This window comes from Leucoraja erinacea, unplaced genomic scaffold, assembly GCF_028641065.1.
Source record: "Leucoraja erinacea ecotype New England unplaced genomic scaffold, Leri_hhj_1 Leri_198S, whole genome shotgun sequence".
NCBI lineage: Eukaryota > Metazoa > Chordata > Chondrichthyes > Rajiformes > Rajidae > Leucoraja > Leucoraja erinaceus.
Genome location: NW_026576099.1, coordinates 135,249 through 148,797, shown reverse-complemented (window position 1 = coordinate 148,797; position 13,549 = coordinate 135,249). Strand labels below are relative to the sequence as shown.

Sequence of the window (13,549 nt, the reverse complement as noted above, 5' to 3'; positions counted from 1 at the left end):
GTTCACCAGACTGATTCCTGGGATGGCAGGACTTTCATATGAAGAAAGACTGGATAGACTCGGCTTGTACTCGCTAAAATTTAGAAGATTGAGGGGGGATCTTATAGAAACTTACAAAATTCTTAAGGGGTTGGACAGGCTAGATGCAGGAAGATTGTTCCCGATGTTGGGGAAGTCCAGGACAAGGGGCCACACACACAGTTTAAGGATAAGGGTGAAATCTTTTAGGACCGAGATGAGGAAAACATTTTTCACACACAATGTTCAAAATCTTTTGGTGATCCTGTTATGATGCCGGCAGTCATAAGTGGGACAGGCCCTTTAGTATACGGGCATCGCTGGTCAGCGCGGACCCGGTGGGCCGAAGGGCCTGTTTCTGTGCTGTATCTCTAAACTTTGGTCCCCTAATATGAGGAAGGGCATTCTTGCAATTGAGGGAGCCCAGCGTAGGTTCACCAGGTTAATTCCCGGGATGGCGGTACTGTCATATGCTGGGAGAATGGAGCGGCTGTGGGCTTGTACACTCTGTGGAGTTTAGAAGGATGAGAGGGGATCTCATTGAAACATATATGAGATTGTTAAGGGTTTGGACACGCTAGAGGCAGGAAACATGTTCCCGATGTTGGGGGAGTCCAGAACCAGGGGCCACACACACACAGTTTAAGAATAAGGGGTAAGCCATTTAGAACGGAGACCAGGAAACACTTTTTCTCACAGAGAGTTGTGAGTCTGTGGAATTCTCTGCCTCACAGAGGGCGGTGGAGGCCGGTTCTCTGGATACTTTCAGGAGAGAGCCAGATAGGGAAGTAGCGGAGTCAGGGGAGAAGGCAGGAACGGGGTACTGATTGGGGATGATCAGCCGTGATCACATTGAATGGCGGTGCTGGCTCGAAGGGCTGAATGGCCTCTACTCCTGCACCTATTGTCTATTGTCTAAAACTAAATCTAACGGCGGTGGCATTTGTTTGTTACTAGGTGGTGGCTCTGGAGGGTATAAACAGCACCGGGCGATGCATCACAGCCTCCCTGTTACATGAGGTGAGTACAATAAACCCTCTCCATTACACATCTCTGCACCACAGATTTCTGTCACAGCGGGACGGAAGTGTCCGTTCATTGCTATGGTTGGTGGACGGCACAGGTGTTTTTGGTTATTTAAAAAAAATGATTAACGAAGACAAATTTAAATAAATGAATATAAATAATAATTTCAGACTCAAGGACGACATTGCATAAAAATACATATAAAATCTTAGTATATCACTTATACGCTTATATAATATATCTCTGACCCCTCTCACCCTGGCCACGAACTCTTCGAATTACTTCCCTCTGGAAGGCAACTCCGGACTGTCAAAGTTGCCACAGCCAGATATAAAAACTGTTTTTATCCACGAGTACACAAAAAAGCTGGAGAAGCTCAGCGGGTGCAGCAGCATCTATGGAGCGAAGGAAATAGGCAACGTTTCGGGTCACAGCTTAAGGATAAAGGGGAAATCCTTTAAAACCGAGATGAGAAGAACTTTTTTCACGCAGAGAGTGGTGAATCTCTGGAACTCTCTGCCACAGAGGGTAGTTGAGGCCACAGTTCATTGGCTATATTTAAGAGGGAGTTAGATGTGGCCCTTGTGGCTAAGGGGATCAGGGGGTATGGAGAGAAGGCAGGTACAGGATACTGAGTTGGATGACCAGCCATGATCATATTGAATGGCGGTGCAGGCTCGAAGGGCCGAATGGCCTACTCCTGCACCTAATTTCTATGTTTCTATGAAACCCTTCTTCAGACTCTTAACTTTATCCACGAGTAGTTGCTCTACTCACAGCTAAAAATCTGTAGCCTTCCTTTGATCAGGTATTTTGTTGGTTCACATGCTTGATGAATAGTGTTTTATCATGAATGTTTTATTACTATTAATGTTTAGTGTTTTCTGAGCCGTTCGTAACTGTCACTGTGTGTCATGTTGTTACTTGTGGGCGGAGCACCAAGGCAAATTCCTTGTATGTGAATACTCGGCCAATGGACACACTTACTTATATCACTTATATCGGCTCTGACCTCCCCACCATCGAAGGGATCTCTCGCAGTTGCTAAAAAAAGGCTGCCAACATCATCAAGGACTCAGCACCGGAAATTGGAGGAACAGCACCTCATATTCCGTTTGGGGAGTCTGCATCCTGGGGGCATGAACATTGAATTCTCCCAATTTTGTTAGTCCTTGCTGTCTCCTCCCCTTCCTCAGCCCCCCTGCTGTCTCCTCCCATCCCCCAGCCTTCGGGCTCCTCCTCCTTTTTCCTTTCTTGTCCCCGCCCACCCCCGCCTCCGATCAGTCTGAAGAAGGGTTTCGGCCCGAAACGTTGCCTATTTCCTTCGCTCCATAGATGCTGCTGCACCCGCTGAGTTTCTCCAGCTTTTTTGTGTACCCACACCATCCTGGCCACACACTCATCTCTCCGCTGCCATCAGGTAGAAGGTACAGGAGCCTGAAATCTGCAGCATCCAGGTTCAGGAATAGCTGCTTCCCCACAGCCATTAGACTATTAAACACCATCAAACAAACTCTGAACTATAACAACCTACTGCAGCTGATGTACACCGGTGAGACCAAGTGTAGGCTCCGCGATCGTTTCGCCCGACACCTCCGCTCGGTCCACATAGAAACATAGAAACATAGAAATTAGGTGCAGGAGTAGAGGCCATTCGGCCCTTCGAGCCTGCACCATTCGCCATTCAATATGATCATGGCTGATCATCCAACTCAGTATCCTGTACCTGCCTTCTCTCCACACCCTCTGATCCCTTTAGCCACAAGGGCCACATCTAACTCCCTCTTAATATATAGCCAATGAACTGGCCTCAACTACCCTCTGTGGCAGAGAGTTCCAGAGATTCACCACTCTCTGCGTGAAAAAAAGTTCTTCTCATCTCGGTTTTAAAGGATTTCCCCCTTATCCTTAAGCTGTGACCCCTTGTCCTGGACTTCCCCAACATCGGGAACAATCTTCCTGCATCTAGCTTGTCCAACCCCTTAAGAATTTTGTAAGTTTCTATAAGATCCCCTCTCAATCTTCTAAATTCTAGAGAGTATAAACCAAGTCTATCCAGCCTTTCTTCATAAGACAGTCCTGACATCCCAGGAATCAGTCTGGTGAACCGTCTCTGCACTCCCTCTATGGCAATAATGTCCTTCCTCAGATTTGGAGACATTAACCACCACCTGATCTCCCGGTGGCTCAGCACTTCAACTCCCCCTCCCATTCCCAATCCCAATCCGACCTCTCTGTCCTGGGCCTCCTCCATGGCCAGAGTGAGTCCCACCCACCGCAAATTGGAGGAGCAGCACCTCATATTCCGCTTGGGCAGTCTGCACCCTAGCGGCATAAACATTGACTTCTCCAATTAACGGTGGCCCCTTGCTGTCTCCTCCGCTTCTCAGCTCTCCCACAGCCCACTGGCAACCTCCTCTTCCTTTCTTCTTCCCCCCCTCACCCCCACATCAGTCTGAAGAAGGGTTTCGGCCCGAGACGTATTCTCTTTCCGCCGGCTGGTTTGCGCGCAGCAAAAGCTTTCCGCTGTAACTCGGCACACGTGACAATGAACAACTGAACTGACACAGCTGCTCCTTGCATTGACCGAGTTCCCTGTGCTTCTTTTGCAGGCTGTTCCCCTGCCTTTCCACAGTCCGACCACGGAATTTAAGGAGGAGGAGGTGGAATTGGAAGGTGGGTGAATGAGGTGGACAAAAGTGCTGGAGAAACTCAGCGGGTGCAGCAGCATCTATGGAGCAAAGGAAATAGGCAACGTTTCGGGCCGAAACCCAGAAGGGTTTCGGCCCGAAACGTTGCCTATTTCCTTCAGGGTTTCAGCCCGAAACGTTGCCTATTTCCTTCAGCGTTTTCAACCCGAAACGTTGCCTATTTCCTTCAGGGTTTCGGCCCGAAACGTTGCCTATTTCCTTCAGGGTTTCGGCCCGAAACGTTGCCTATTTCCTTCAGGGTTTCGGCCCGAAACTTTGCCTATTTCCTTCAGGGTTTCGGCCCGAAACGTTGCCTATCTCCTTCGCTCCATAGATGCTGCTGCACCCGCTGAGTTTCTCCAGCATTTTTGTCTACTTGTTTAAGAAGGAACTGTGCAGATGCTGGGAAATCGAAGGTAGACAAAAGTGCTGGAGGAACTCAGCGGGTGCAGCAGCATCTATGGAGCGAAGGAAATAGTTCAAGTGAGTTTATTGTCATGTGTCCCTGTATAGGACAATGAAATTCTTGCTTTGCTTCAGCACAACAGAACATAGTAGGCATTGGCTACAAAACAGATCAGTGTGTCCATATACCATGATATAAATATATACACACACATGAATAAATAAACTGGTAAAGTGCAAATAACAGAAAATGGGTTATTAATAATCAGAAGGTACACAAAATTGCTGGAGAAACTCAGCGGGTGCAGCAGCATCTGTGGAGGAGTTTTGTCCGAGCCAGGTTTAATAGCCTGATGGCTGTGGGGAAGCAGCTATTCCTGAACCTGGTCTTCAGGCAGGCAACGTTTCAGGCTGAAACCTTCTTCAGACTGCAATGTGCAAGGCTATTACTGAAACTGTAGATAGGTTGACACAGCAGTAGACTGGCTGCTGACTAGCCATTAGACCCCGGCTGCGGGCGCTGTCTGTACGGAGTTTGCACGTTCTCCCTGGGTGGGTTTTTCTCCGGGTGCTCTGGTTTCCTCTCACACTCCAAAGACGTACAGATTTGTACGTTAATTGGCTTCATAGAAACATGGAAAATAGGTTGTGGTTTCAGATGGAGGGTAACAATACACTACAATTTATTTGTTATCATTTGAACTTCTTGAGGTACAAACAAAATTTGGTTTCTGCAGTCATACACACAAGAAAAAGAACCAAGACACACACACAATTTACACAAACATCCATCACAGCGAATCTCCTCCTCAATAACCATATAACAATTACAGCACGGAAACAGGCCATCTCCACCCTTCTAGTCCGTGCCGAACACATAATCTCCCCTAGTCCCATATACCTGCGCTCAGACCATAACCCTCCATTCCCTTCCCATCCATATAACTATCCAATTTATTTTTAAATGATAAAAACGAACCTGCCTCCATCACCTTCACTGGAAGCTCATTCCACACAGCAACCACTCTCTGAGTAAAGAAGTTCCCCCCTCATGTTACCCCTAAACTTCAGTCCCTTAATTCTCAAGTCATGTCCCCTTGTTTGAATCTTCCCTACTCTCAGTGGGAAAAGCTTGTCCACGTCAACTCTGTCTATCCCTCTCATCATTTTAAAAACCTCTATCAAGTCCCCCCTTAACCTTCTGCGCTCCAAAGAATAAAGACCTAACTTGTTCAACCTTTCTCTGTAAGTTAGTTGCTGAAACCCAGGCAACATTCTAGTAAATCTCCTCTGTACTCTCTCTATTTTGTTGACATCCTTCCTATAATTTGGCGACCAGAATTGTACACCAAACTCCAGATAACTTGTTCAACCTTTCTCTGTAATGTGATGGGAGGCAAAGTCTTATCTCTCCCCATTCTCCTCCCGATGTCAGAGTCAAAGTCCCTGGCGGGCGATGGCAAGTCCCAGGGCCGTTAAAGCCGCGCTGGGCAATGTAAGGCCGCGCTCCGGGTCCTGGTGTTGGAGTCCCCGGCGGGCGCTAGCAAGTCCCACGGCCGTTAAAGCCGCACCAGGCGATGTAAGGCCCCGCTCCAGGTACTTTTCAACCCCGCAACCCGTGCGTAACGAGCTGTGAACTGTCCCCCTCAGGTCTGGAGCAGCAGATGGTTGTGGTGGCCTGCGGACCCTACACCACGTCGGACAGCTTCACCTTCGACCCCATGATGGATCTCATCGACGCCATCAACAGAGACCAACCAGATGTCTGCATATTGGTACGTTAACTCGTCGGTTCAGGCAGGGTTCAGAAGAATGGGCGGAGGAGAACTCGTCGAAACGTACAGAATAGTGAAAGGCGTGGATGTGGAGAGGGTGTTTCCACTGCTGGGAGAGTCTAGGACCAGAGGGCACAGCATCACAATTAAAGGACGTTACTTTATGGGCTGAGTTAGATGTGGCCCTTGTGGCTAAAGGGATCAGGGGGTATGGAGAGAAGGCAGGTACGGGATACTGAGTTGGATGATCAGCCATGATCATATTGAATGGCGAATGGTGCAGGCTCGAAGGGCCGAATGGCCTCTACTCCTGCACCTATTGTCTATGTTTCTCAGATTCAGATTCAATTTTAATTGTCATTGTCAGTGTACAGTACAGAGACAACGAAATGCATTTCTATGTTTAGGAAGGAGATGAGCAGGAATTTCTTTAGACAGAGGGTGGTGAATCTGTGGGATTCGTTGCCACACAGACGGCTGTGGAGGCCACAAGTCAGTGGATATATTTAAGGCAGAGATAGATAGATTCTTGATTAGTGCGGGTGTCAGGGGTTACGGGGAGAAGGCAGGAGAATGGGGTTAGGAGGGAGAGATAGATCAGCCCATGATTGAATGGCGGAGTAGACTTGATGGGCTGAATGACCTAATTCTACCCCTATCTCATGACCTTCTGACCCGTCTATTAAAGTGACCTTACCATGTGTCAGACTTTGTCTGTAAAGGGGCTGTCCCACTTGGGCCGACATTTGCGCCTCATTTACGTGTCATTTGTAAATTAGGTCGACTTGTCATCGTGCCGTCTTGTGCGCGTGACGTCATTAGAATACCCTGCGGCGCGCGGCAACGTAACCATGCGTCGCCATGGGATACACGTGAGACGTCTGGACGCCAGCGTGCGTACGCGATACGCCACGTAGGTGGCACGCGAGGATTTCGTGCATCACCGCGCGATACCACGCGCAACTCCATAGAGGGAGTACAGAGAAGGTTCACCAGACTGATTCCTGGGATGGCAGGACTTTCATATGAAGAAAGACTGGATAGACTCGGCTTGTACTCGCTAGAATTTAGAAGATTGAGGTGGGATCTTATAGAAACTTACAAAATTCTTAAGGGGTTGGACATTCTTGCCATAGAGGAGTCTAGGAGCAGAAATGTTCTACTGCAGTTGTACAGGGTCTTGGTGAGACCACACCTGGAGTATTGCGTACAGTTTTGGTCTCCTAATCTGTGGAAAGACATTCTTGCCATAGAGGGAGTACAGAGAAGGTTCACCAGACTGATTCCTGGGATGTCAGGACTTTCATATGAAGAAAGACTGGATAGACTTGGTTTATACTCTCTAGAATTTAGAAGATTGAGGTGGGATCTTATAGAAACTTACAAAATTCTTAAGGGGTTGGACATTCTTGCCATAGAGGAGTCTAGGAGCAGAAATGTTCTACTGCAGTTGTACAGGGTCTTGGTGAGACCACACCTGGAGTATTGCGTACAGTTTTGGTCTCCTAATCTGTGGAAAGACATTCTTGCCATAGAGGGAGTACAGAGAAGGTTCACCAGACTGATTCCTGGGATGTCAGGACTTTCATATGAAGAAAGACTGGATAGACTTGGTTTATACTCTCTAGAATTTAGAAGATTGAGGTGGGATCTTATAGAAACTTACAAAATTCTTAAGGGGTTGGACAGGGTAGATGCAGGAAGATTGTTCCCGATGTTGGGGGAGGCCAGAACAAGGGGCCACACAGTTTAAGAATAAGGGGTCGGCCATTTAGAACGGAGACGAGGAAACACTTTTTCTCACAGAGAGTTGTGAGTCTGTGGAATTCTCTGCCTCAGGGGCGGTGGAGGCCGGTTCTCTGGATGCTTTCAAGAGAGAGCTAGATAGGGCTCTTAAAGATAGCGGAGTCAGGGGAGAAGGCAGGAACGGGGTACTGATTGGGGACGATCAGCCATGATCACATTGAATGGCGGTGCTGGCTCGAAGGGTCAAATGGCATCTATTGTCTCGTCTCTGCCTGTCTGTCCCGCTGAGTTACTCCAGCGTTTTGTGTCTCTTGTAAGTATCTGACATGCTCCTCTCTCCTTCAGTTGGGGCCGTTCGTGGACTGCAAACACGAGCAGATTGAGGTGAGATTGATCACACTTTGTTTTTTTCCATTGACTTCACTTACCTCAAGTAACCCTTGCTTTTTCTCTCTTTCCCCGTCCCAGTTCCTCCGACCAACCTCACTCTCTCCGACTACATTTTATCTCTGCTTGCTACGTTGCTATCTTCTCCCAGTCACAACGATCTACCCTACACATTTCCTTGATCCCCATTCCCTTTGCCCTGTTTTCACACCTGACACTTCCTTATCCGTCTATCAATATCTCCCCTGAAAACGGTAACGCCCAGGTTCAGGAACAGGTTCCTCCCCACAGCCATCAGGCTATTAAACACAACGAATAAGCTCTGAGGTGGACAGCATTTTTGTCTACTTGTTTAAGAAGGAACTGCAGATGCTGGAAAATCGAAGGTAGACAAAAGAGCTGGAGAAACTCAGCGGGTGCAGCAGCATCTATGGAGCGAAGGAAATAGACAACGTTTCGGGCCGAAACCCAGAAGGGTTTCGGCCCGAAACGTTGCCTATTTCCTTCAGGGTTTTTGGGCCGAAACGTTGCCTATCTCCTTCGCTCCATAGATGCTGCCTCACCCGTTGAGTTTCTCCAGCATTTTTGTCTACTTGTTTAAGAAGGAACTGCAGATGCTGGGAAAAAAATCGAAGGTGGACAAAAATGCTGGAGGAACTCAGCGGGTGCAGCAGCATCTATGGAGCGAAGGAGATAGGCAACGTTTCGGGCCAAAAACCCTGAAGGAAATAGGCAACGTTTCGGGCCGAAACCCTTCATCAGACATATTCTGTTGTGCTGTAGCAAGCAAGAATTTCATATGACAATAAAAAACTCTTGACTCCCCCCCCCCCCCCACACCGACGTCAGTCTGAAGAAGGGTCTCGACCCGAAACGTCGCCCATGTCTTCTCTCCAGAGATGCCGCCCGTCCCACTGAGTTACTCCAGCACCTTGTGTCTCATCTTCAGTTCATTCCGCTTCTGTTATTCTGCCGCCTCCTGGTAACATCTGGTATTACAAGAGCGCTGGAGAAACTCAGCGGGTGCAGCAGCCTCCTGTCTGATGATGCCTCCCTCACCCGCTGAGTTCCTCCAGCACTTTTGTCTACCTTCGATTTTCCAGCATCTGCACTTCCTCCTTAAACGGGGTTGGACAGGCTAGATGCAGGAAGATTGTTCCCGATGTTGGGGAAGTCCAGGACAAGGGGTCACAGCTTAAGGATAAGGGGGAAATCCTTTAAAACCGAGATGAGAAGAACTTTTTTCACACAGAGAGTGGTGAATCTCTGGAACTCTCTGCCACAGAGGGTAGTTGAGGCCACACAGTTCATTGGCTATATTTAAGAGGGAGTTAGATGTGGCCCTTGTGGCTAAGGGGATCAGAGGGTATGGAGAGAAGGCAGGGAGGGGATACTGTTGGATGATAAGCCATGATCATATTAAATGGCGGTGCAGGCTCGAAGGGCCGAATGGCCTACTCCTGCACCTAATTTCTATGTTTCTATGTTGAGGCCACACAGTTCATTGGCTATATTTAAGAGGGAGATAGATGTGGCCCTTGTGGCTAAAGGGATCAGGGGGTATGGAGAGAAGGCAGGGATGGGATACTGAGTTGGATGATCAGCCATGATCATATTGAATGGCGAATGGTGCAGGCTCGAAGGGCCGAATGGCCTCTACTCCTGCACCTATTTTCTATGTTTCTATGTTTCTAACATCTGGCGTTATCTCCAGTTGGATCAAATCATCAATCATCATTGAAACAGGCCCTTCGGCCCCCTCTCAGCCATGCTAACCAAGACGCCCCATCTAAGCTAGTTCCATTTTGTGTCTTATCTTTGGTATCTAACATTGTTCCTGTTTCCTCGTCGCCAGAAATGCCAGCTGACGGTGCCATTCCAGGACGTTTTTAAGCGATGCATGAAAGGAATTGTGGAAGGAACGAGGGGGTACGTGTTTCTCCATCAACCACCCAAAGTTTGTTCAGTTACAACCCAGAGTTACTCCACCATTTTATTTTTTTCCCCCCTTCAAAACAACATTCAGAAAGTAAATGACATGTTGGCCTTTATAACAAGAGGAATCGAATATAGGAGCAGAGAGGTTCTACTGCAGTTGTACAGGGTCTTGGTGAGACCACACCTGGAGTATTGCGTACAGTTTTGGTCTCCTAATCTGAGGAAAGACATTCTTGCCATAGTACAGAGGGAGTACAGAGAAGGTTCACCAGACTGATTCCTGGGATAGCAGGACTATCATATGAAGAAAGACTGGATAGACTCGGCTTGTACTTGCTAGAATTTAGAAGATTGTGGGGGGATCTTATAGAAACTTACACGATTCTTAAGGGGTTGGACAGGCTAGGTGCAGGAAGATTGTTCCCGATGTTTGGGAAGTCCAGAACAAGGGGTCACACAGTTTAAGGATAAAGGGGAAATCTTTTAGGACCGAGATGAGGAAAACATTTTTTTTCACACATAGAGAGTGGTGAATCTGTGGAACTCTCTGCCACAGAAGGTAGTTGAGGCCACACAGTTCATTGGCTATATTTAAGAGGGAGTTAGATGTGGCCCTTGTGGCTAAAGGGATCAGGGGGTATGGAGAGAAGGCAGGTACGGGATACTGAGTTGGATGATCAGCCATGATCATATTGAATGGCGAATGGTGCATGCTCGAAGGGCCGAATGGCCTCTACTCCTGCACCTATTGTCTATGTTTCTATGTTTAGTTGAGAGCCGCCGTCTCACAACGACAAATGTTGGGAGTTTGCACGTTCTCCCCGTGACCCGCGTGGGTTTTCTCTGCGATCTCCGGTTTCCTCCCACACTCCAAAGGCGTGCGGGTTTGTTGGTTAATTGGCTTGGCGTTAATGTAAATCCTCCCTAGTGTGTGTGTGGGATCGCAGGTTGGGGCAGGGCTGAAGGGCCTGTTTCCGCGCTAAACCATCTCTAAACTAGACTGAAAATATTTGCATGCGCGGTAAAGCAATTTAAAATTAACTGAGGGAAAGGGAAGTTGGTGTGTAACACTGTTCTGTGGACATCCATTAGTTTCACTGGACGTGCCAGTACTAAGCTGGCAGGAGTCCAGTGTGCTGATTCCCCAGCTGCTGAAGGCTGTGGAGGCCAAGTCAGCGGATATTTTTGTAAGGCAGAAATAGATAGATTCTTGATTAGTGCGGGTGTCAGGGGTTATGGGGAGAAGGCAGGAGAATGCATTGCAGAGGGTGGTGAAAATTGCCCAAGCATCACCGGTTCCACGCTCCCCTCCATTGAGTCTGTCCAAAGCAAGCGTTGTCTGCGGAGGGCGCTCAGCATCGCCAAGGACTGCTCTCACCCCAACCATGGACTGTTTACCCTCCTACCATCCGGGAGGCGCTACAGGTCTCTCCGTTGCCGAACCAGCAGGTCGAGGAACAGCTTCTTCCCGGCGGCTGTCACTCTACTCAACAACGTACCTCGGTGACTGCCAATCACCACCCCCCCCCCCCGGACACTTATTATTATTTATTCAAATCGTTTGCTATGTCGCTCTTCCAGGGAGATGCTAAATGCATTTCGTTGTCCCTGCACTGTACACTGACAATGACAATTACATTGAATCTGAATCTGAATCTGAATGGGGTTAGGAGGGAGAGATAGATCAGCCATGATTGAATGGCGAAGCCGACTTGATGGGCCAAATGGCCTATTTCTGCTCCTATCATAGAAAAATAGGTGCAGGAGTAGAGGCCATTCGGCCCTTCAAGCCAGCACCACCATTCAATATGATCACGGCTGATCATCCCCAATCAGTACCTCGTTCCTGCTTTTTCCCGCACATCCCTTGATTCCGTTAGCCCTAAGAGCTAAATCTAAACCTTGTCCTGGACTTGGGGAAGTCCAGGACAAGGGGTCACAGCTTAAGGATAAGGGGGAAATCCTTTAAAACCGAGATGAGGAGAACTTTTTTCACACAGAGAGTGGTGAATCTCTGGAACTCTCTGCCACAGAGGGTAGTCGAGGCCACAGTTCATTGGCTATATTTAAGAGGGAGTTAGATGTGGCCCTTGTTGCCAAGGGGATCAGAGGGTATGGAGAGAAGGCAGGTACGGGATACTGAGTTGGATGATCAGCCATTATCATATTGAATGGCGGTGCAGGCTCGAAGGGCCGAATGGCCTACTCCTGCACCTAATTTCTATTTTTCTGTCCCACTGTACGAGATAATTGAAGAGCTCTCCCGAGTTTGAAAATAAATTAAACTCGTGGAAGCATGTAGAATGTACGTAGCGGGCACGTCGGAGCTAGGGGCGTCTCTTAGCGGCTCGTAACGCTAACGGCAAGTACTCTGGAAACGCGGTAAGCTCGTGAAGATTTTTCAACATGTTTAAAACTGTCTACGTGAGCCCCGAGTACCTACGAGCGGCCATTACCGTAATTCTCCGAGTTCGAATCAGGGGAAACTCGGGAGAACTCTAGAATTAGCTCGTACGGTGGGACAGGCTCTCTCTTGAAAACATCCCGTGAATCGGCCTCCACTCCCTTCTGTGGCAGAGAATCCCACAGATTCACAACTCTCTGGGTGAAAACGTTTTTCCTCATCTCAGTCCTAAATGACCGACCTCTTACTCTTAAACTGTGTGTGACCCCCTAGTTCTGGACTCCCCCAACATGGGGAGCATTTTTCCTGCATCTACCCTGTCCAATCCTTTAAGAATTTTACACGTTTCTATAAGATCCCCTCTCATTCATCTAAATTCCGGTGAATACAAGCCCAGTCATCCCACTCTCTCATAACGTTAAGGTCTTTTAGGACCGAGATGAGGAAAAAAAAATTCACACAGAGAGTGGGGAATCTCTGGAACTCTCTGCCACAGAAGGTAGTTGAGGCCACACAGTTCATTGGCTATATTTAAGAGGGAGTTAGATGTGGCCCTTGTGGCTAAAGGGATCAGGGGGTATCGAGAGAAGGCAGGGATGGGATACTGAGTTGGATGATCAGCCATGATCATTTTGAATGGCGGTGCAGGCTCGAAGGGCCGAATGGCCTCTACTCCTGCACCTATTGTCTATGTTTCTATCTTGGTTTCTTGGTCCTCCAAAATATTTGGAATTTAAACTGTGGAGGTGGTGGAGGGAGGGCTTAAGCCAGAAGGGGTTATTGGGAAGAAAGAGCTACTTTAAATTTAGTTGCATGTTCAAGAAGGAACTGTGCAGAGGCTGGAAAATCGAAGGTAGACAAAAAATGCTGGAGAACTCAGCGGGTGCAGCAGCATCTATGGAGTGAAGGAAATAGGCGACGTTTTGGGCCTGAAATCCTTCTGGAAATAGGCAACGTTTTGGGCCTGAAATCCTTCTGGAAATAGGCAACGTTTTGGGCCTGAAATCCTTCTGTAAATAGGCAACATTTTGGGCTCGAAATCCTTCTGGAAATAGGCAACGTTTCGGGCCGAAACCCTTCCGGGTTTCGGCCCGAAACGTTACCTATTTCCTTCGCTCCATAGATGCTGCTGCACCTGCTGAGTTTCTCCAGCATTTTTG

The 13,549-nt window shown here is 48.1% G+C and overlaps 1 protein-coding gene across 1 annotated transcript in view; it reads left to right on the top strand.

Moving 5' to 3' along the window:
* The window catches only part of pola2 (polymerase (DNA directed), alpha 2), a 40,201-nt gene that overhangs the window by 13,328 nt on the left and 13,324 nt on the right, over positions 1-13,549 (top strand). The window contains exons 9-13 of the mRNA XM_055666141.1: positions 976-1,038; positions 3,657-3,720; positions 5,790-5,914; positions 8,006-8,044; positions 9,903-9,976. Of these exons, the coding sequence (XP_055522116.1) occupies positions 976-1,038; positions 3,657-3,720; positions 5,790-5,914; positions 8,006-8,044; positions 9,903-9,976 (365 nt within the window). The remainder of the gene's footprint in view (positions 1-975; positions 1,039-3,656; positions 3,721-5,789; positions 5,915-8,005; positions 8,045-9,902; positions 9,977-13,549) is intronic.